The 6,859-nt window shown below is 37.0% G+C and overlaps 1 protein-coding gene across 1 annotated transcript; it reads right to left on the bottom strand.

The window, feature by feature from the left end:
• LOC132620257 (disease resistance RPP13-like protein 4) lies at positions 1-2,013 on the bottom strand. Its single transcript, XM_060334934.1, has one exon. It carries the CDS (start codon positions 2,008-2,010, stop codon positions 1-3), a length of 2,010 nt encoding a protein of 669 aa, XP_060190917.1. The 5' UTR covers positions 2,011-2,013.
• Positions 2,014-6,859: the final 4,846 nt, after the last annotated feature.

The following is a 6,859-nucleotide window of genomic DNA, read 5'->3' as shown; positions in this document are numbered from 1 at the left end:
TCAGTTGTTATAGTTCAAGAAAGAAATACTGGTTCTTAGAGAATGCCAGGAACTGAAAAAGCTACCAACATCAAGAATTGCCAATCTTGGAAGTGTTGTGATTGATGTTGGTAGCTTTTTCAGTTCCTGGCATTCTCTAAGAACCAGTATTTGGAGACCCCATAACTTCCTAACAGAATCTGGAATTTCGTCCAACTTATCAACACCTCGAAGATTTAAATAAGCTAGTCGCTTTAGTGATGTGATCCAGCTCCATAGATCGACTAAACAAATGTTTTCTAGCTTGACACATGACAGGTCCAAGACCCTGAGAGTCTTGATTTCAGCTAGAGCGATTTTCCTGTCGAAGCCGATGATATTTGTCGTAGTGAGAAGAAGTGTTGTAAGCTTTGAATTCCCAGCCAAGGATTGAAAAGTTGTTTCTCTGGTGACCCCCAAGTGCCTAGAGTTAACTGTGGCTATGTTCCTGCCTCTTTTAAAGCTACAAAATGACTCTTCTTCTGCAACCAGGATTACCATGTCCCGAACCATGTCATGCATTTTGCAACTGTAAACTCTACGATCAAAGTTTCTTCTTTGGGCAGCTTCAACCAAGCACCTACTCACCAGTTCAGACAAGTAACTAAAAGCTACATCTGTTGCAGTTTCTGTGCCATTGCCACGGACTAATCCTTCCCCTACCCACCAACGAACCAATTGTTCCGCCTCAATCTCATGGTCATCTGGATAGATTGAGAAGCACAATATGCACTGCTTTAGATGAGTTGGAAGCTCATCATAACTTAGTTGCAAAGATGCCATTACGGATATATTGCTCTCACTATCCAGTACCAATTTCTCTCGAAAGTTTTCATATATTCGCGTCCACTCCCCGAGTGAATGTGGTTTTGATGATAACACCCCACCTGTGGTCTTGATGGCTAGAGGAAGACCACAACATTTGCGCACGATCTCTCTCCCAACATCTTCCAATTGAGCATTACACTTCCCTTTAGTTGACAAAAATGCAAACTTGCAAAACAATGACCAACTCTCTTCATCATCAAGCAATCTTGGTCGATGAATTCTTGTTTCTGTGGCTCCCATTCTCTTAACAACATCCTCATTTCTTGATGTGATTATAATACAACTATTGTGCTCGATAAACTTGGGTAATCCCCTTGAGATCCTATCCCACCATCCATCATCAATGCTCCATACATCATCCATGACAATCAAGTATGACTTATGTGAAAGTGCTTCAAGAATTCTGTTAAGCATCTCTCCTTTGTCAGTAACACTATCATCTACATTTAGCTGTCTCAAAATTCCCTTCATGATTGCCAGCTCATCATAAGTTTGAGATACAGAAACCCAAACTTTCTTTTGAAATCTCACATTCACTTGTCTGTCGTGGTAAACCTTTTGCGCGATTGTGGTTTTACCCAAACTGCCCATACCAACAATGCCAACACGATGTGATGACTCGCTGTTTGAGAGGATCCATTCTTTGATTTTTCTTGTATTTTCTGATAACCCCACAATTTTAGATTGGTCAAAAATGTGTGAGGTCCATCGTGTCCGTCTGCTGCTGCTATCCTCGCTTCTAGATTGTTCAGTTATTGGACCAACAAAAGTCCTCAGCCTCTGATGCATCTTCGCTATCTCCTTGTTGAGTTCTGTCAGTTTCTTTCCAGTTTGGTATCTGAAAGAAATTTCCCTTGGGGATGGAAACAAGCAAGAAGAATTCCCTTTTATCTTTAGATAATCTTCGCGAATTTGGCAATCCGTGATCACGTTATCTGCTTCATAAGTTAGTTCTTGAATATCAGATAAGCTTGACTTGACAGAATTATTGTTTCCTTTCAGACTATTTGCTTCAGCGAGATAACAACGCATGAGATTCAGCTCTTTCTTCATCTCTTCAAACTGACTTTCAAATTGCATAACATATTGAGCATGCCTATTCACTTGTTTTGCCAAGTCTTTCAGAATGAGTTCAGTTACAGCACTCGTGATTGGTTCGCCCATTTCTCAGCTGCAAATTTATCAAAATAGAAAACTTAATGACCCCTCGTAAACATTCAACGAAGCAGAAAATAAGAGTTTTTGATAACTATCGGTTCTGGTTACACAACATGGCTCGAGTACATGTCAAGCTTAAGGCCTTGGAGTGCTTTAAGAGATCAAGGATCAAGCTTAAAAAAATAACTAGTTTTATAATTAAGTCCTAAGGTCCATTTGGCCATTTATGTAATAAGCTAGTGGTACTATAAATAGTGACACTGAGGATTATTTTGGGAACATAGTTTTGGATGATTACTTTTTTGTGAGTGATTAGGGTTTTCATGTATCTCTTTACGAATCTTCATTGGATTCATCAATGAATGAATTCTTGTATGTTTTCTTTCTTCTCTTTCTTGAATTATTCTATAATTAAAAGTTAATTTAATTGTTACAATTATCCTTTCTTTATTCTAATTGCTTGTTATATTTCTTTCTCCCAATCTTATTCTTAATTTCTTCCTTCCGCATATTCGATTGTTATATTTTGGTATCAGAGCTTGGTTAGTGTTTGTTTTTTTACATACACTGTCTAGCTTTTTTAATTCAGAAAATCAATTCAAAAAAAGAAGTCATTGTGTCATTGTTTTTTTTTTAATTCCCTGTGTCATCTCTTGTTCCTGAAACTTTGTGAAGTGATTTAGAATCTACATTTGAAGTTTGGTTATTGAGTGAAATTCATTTGGGTTTCATTGTTTGAGCTTAAAATCGGAGGTCACGAACGGATCCTTTTTGTTTTTTTTTTTTGTTGTTTGCGGTTCTTTGAATATCATTTTGGGTTCATTTGTTGAACGTAGCTGCTAGTTGTTGAAGGAGTTCACCGGAGGCTTATAAAAAAGAATTTGATTTTTTTTTTAAATCTGAAAATTGTTGGATATTGATTGCTAAGCTAAAGTTTGAAGAACCCAAATTGAAAATGATGGAAAAAATGGTTCAAATCATGTTAGTCATTGTTAGAGTTTGAGGCTTGAAGAAGAAACTTGAAAATGATTTTTGTTGATTTTGTTTTTGTTTGAAGAAATTGGTGGTTGGGATTTGTTCACAGAATTGTGGGGAAGTTGTATCTCAAATTTGAGCTCATTTGATTGAGAGTTGTAGCAGATTGAATCAAATTTTTTGAGCTTCTTCTTAGAGAAGAAGATGAATTTGAAATTTTCAGATTTGCAGAAACAATCTGTCACAATTTCAAAATGGGAAAAGGGCCAAATTTACCCTCCAACTATGGTCTACAGTTTAGATTTACCATTCATTCGAGTTTTGGTTCATATTTACCTCTCCCGTTAAGTAACTTGTTACATTTTCCCTTATCACTGACAAGTTACTGACTAGGAGTTTTTTATCCACATAGAAGCCACGTGTATATATCAATTTTCTTTTATTTTATAACATACGCAATTGAATTTTTCCATGTAATGTTCTTTTTCTACAAAAAAATAAAATAAAAATACAATACCTAATCTTCTTCTCCATTAAACCACCACTCTCGTTAACCAGCGGCGGTGGACGGTGGCGGAGAAGAAGAAGGGGAAGTGGTGGTTTGATGGAGAAGAAAATTAGGTATTGTATTTTTTTTTTTTTATAGAAACAGAAAATTACATGGTAAAATTCAATTAGTATGATATAAAATAAAAGAAAATTTATATATACACATGGCGTCTATGTGCATAGATAAGGACTCCAAGTCAGCAATCTGTTAGTTATAAGGGCAAATGTAACAAGTTTCTTAACGGGAAGGATAAATATGAACCAAAAATCTAATGAAGGGTAAATATAAACTACAGGCCATAGCTGGAGGGTAAATTTGACCCTTTTTCCATTTCAAAATTGACCACTTTTGTCTAATAACCAATTTTGGCCCAATTTCAAATATAGCCCCTTTTTTAGTTTGTTTTTCCTTGTTTATTTTAGATAGTTTACTTAAGTATTAGTTCATACTTAGTAATAAATTAGTTTCTTTTGTGCTTCTATTTTATCTCGTGATATTTTTTTTGTGCATTTTTTCCCTTTAATTTTGTTGTGAATAGGCTTGTTTCCTAATCTGTTAGTTTGATTATCCTTCTTTCATTTAAACATAAACTCCATTCCGAACTGATACTTGGAACATACCTGGTGTTTTTTGAGGTGTTGGTTCTTAGAGAGATATTTGGGAATCCCTTGAGCGGAAAAGGCAAAGAGTAGTGAGAACATTTGAGTGTGGTTTAAAAGCCATCGACCTTGAGCGTATACACGAGAGGAAGTAAAATTGAGTGCCATTGTAACATTCCGTAAATACAGATTAGGTGTGGAGGTGTTAAATGAGTATTAATGTGACATTTTAGACATGTGAAGTACTATCGGGATGATTATGGGTGGAAATAGTTGTTTTGGAATCAAGACAGATAGTGAGGTGTTTAAGATTCGATAGAATCGGCTAAGTTTTCGATACGTCTGTATTTCAGCTCAATTTCGTGAAAATCCGTTGAGGATTTGATAAAACTTAAAACATGAAAGTTCTATCTCTTTGAAATACCTTTCCAACGATATATTATGGAGCCCAAAAGGAGCTCTGTGGTGGGAGTTATGCCCATTTTTCTGAACTCTGCCAGAATTGCCTAGCGCCCCGCGAGGCTCGCCAGGCCAAATTTCCAGGAAAATTCAAAATTTTGATGCCGTCAGAAAATACACCATGCTTGAAGCTGGCCACTGCGCCCCACGCGCCGCGCCAAGCCATTTTATGCTTGAAGCGATTGTTCCTGAATTTTATAAAAGCCTAATTTCGTAAAACTTTTCCCACTTCGTTCTAAACCTTCTTTTTGGAGAGAAAACACCCTAGGGCTTCCACAAAGCATCCAAGGTGACTTCCTACTCAAACCCCATTGATTATTACATCATTCTAACAAAGATTAATGCTAAAATCCTCATTGAATCTTCGTCTTGGACAAAAGAACCCTTGAATCTGAATTCGAGATACTTGAACGTCTAAAGGTAAGACTTTCCTACTTCAATTTATTTTAACCTTGTATCGGTGATAATAGACTATTCAAGAGTTTTGAATTGATGAGTTCTTGGGAGATAAGTTAATAGGTTTGATAAAGAGAATCATATGAATGATTGTAGGGTTTTGGTTTGTTGACTTATGATTGTTATAATCATATGGGTGATGAAAAATGGTGTTACTGCTATCTAATTGAGATTCTAAAATCACCTATAAGTAATAGAATGGGAATTAGGTGAAGAAAACACCATTTATGAAGGTTGTGGAGCTTTATGCCCACCAAATGTTTGATAAAATGCCTAGATGGCAAAAACATGAGTATTGTTGCTAATGTTGATTCCATTGACATGTGTTTATATAGATTAAAGTCGAAAGGAAGCATGGATGTTGTATTATGCTGAAGATCAGGAAGTTGAGGTATGTGAGGCTAACTCTCTATGTTTGGGAATGTTAATGACTCTCCCTATGACACGTTCTTGTACAGCGTTACAAATTGCCTCAGAAATATAGTTAAGCTTAGTTCCTTGAATAATTGCAGAACTTCTATTCTCTAGTTTCGTAGTTCATTCAAGACTTTCATTCCGAACGTTGTGATGAGCTCAGCACGAATCAAGATAGACTTGTTTTGATACCCATGAGTCTCAGTCTAGAATCCTCAGCATGTTTTTAAACAATTAAAGCTTCGGGTTTCATAATTAGTTCACGAATACATGTCTCAATGAGTCATTGCTCAGTATGTCAGTGTTGTACCTTTGAGCATAATTCTCAGTTCATTTATGTAACTTGTTAAATGTTGAACACATGTGTTTTGGGCCTAAGGCCACAATTATGTATACATACTTGGGCCTGAGGCCATAAACCTGTGCACTTATATGGGCCTGAGACCACACGTTATATGGGCTCGAGGTCATATGTTTTATAGGCCCAAGGCCATATGTTATAAACAGGTGATTCCACATTTAGAACAGAAAGTACTCATAACTTTACTTCTTTGTTCATTTCAGTTATCAGTTTCAGTTTCAACACTTACTATATGTTTATTGATTTGGGTTGCCCTTTCCCCGAGCACCCCACTTACAGTTCTTTCTTTTAGTTGTTTTACATACCATTGCAATTCAAATGTACTGATGTCTCTTTTGCCCGGGGCCTGCATCTCGCGATGCAGGTAACAATTTATAGGACGACGAATATGCTCGCTAGGATTTCCAGTATCAGCTTATTGGTGAACCCCAGTCTTTCGGAGAATCATCATTACTTTACAGTTTTTCAATATTTACAGACAGTCAGGTAGGCTGGGGGCTTGTCCCAGCAACAAACAGTGTTTTCAGTACTTCATTAGAGGCTTCATAGATTTGAGTGACAGTTAGATAGAGTCGTAGGCTTTTCATGTTAAGCCATGTTGGCTACAGTTTATGCTTCATACTTATGTTAACATTTCCACATTTTGATTTATGTCATTCAGACTTTTCAGTATATCAGCATGTGTTGGTTTATTTAGCATATTCAATATGTTATAATACCACATGCTGATTCAGTCAGCTAGTTGGTTCGCTCGGTCACATGGTGGGTCAGAGTTCAACTGAGTTTAGGCAAATCTCGGGTAGGCGAGGCAAACCTTAGTGTTGAGTCTAGGAAAATCCCATACCGTGGGGCAAACCTTAGCGAGAATGCTGAGTCCATAAGAGGGGGTGTATGTGATGCCCCAACTTAGGAGGAAAGTCCCAGATTGGTAAAACACAGGAGAGATGTTGGGTATATAAGTAAGCAGGCCTTACACACTAGTGACGTATTTTAAAGCAGTGTGGGCCTAGGCCCAAAACGGATAATATCACTAGTAGGCTG

This window comes from Lycium barbarum, chromosome 11 (genome assembly GCF_019175385.1).
Source record: "Lycium barbarum isolate Lr01 chromosome 11, ASM1917538v2, whole genome shotgun sequence".
NCBI lineage: Eukaryota > Viridiplantae > Streptophyta > Magnoliopsida > Solanales > Solanaceae > Lycium > Lycium barbarum.
Note: the sequence above shows the minus strand (reverse complement) of the source record. Positions and strands in the feature narration are given on the sequence as shown.

What these genes read in the sequence shown, in the direction of transcription:
- LOC132620257 (XM_060334934.1), bottom strand. Translation starts at nt 2,010, where the DNA reads ATGGGCGAACCAATCACGAGTGCTGTAACTGAACTCATTCTGAAAGAC.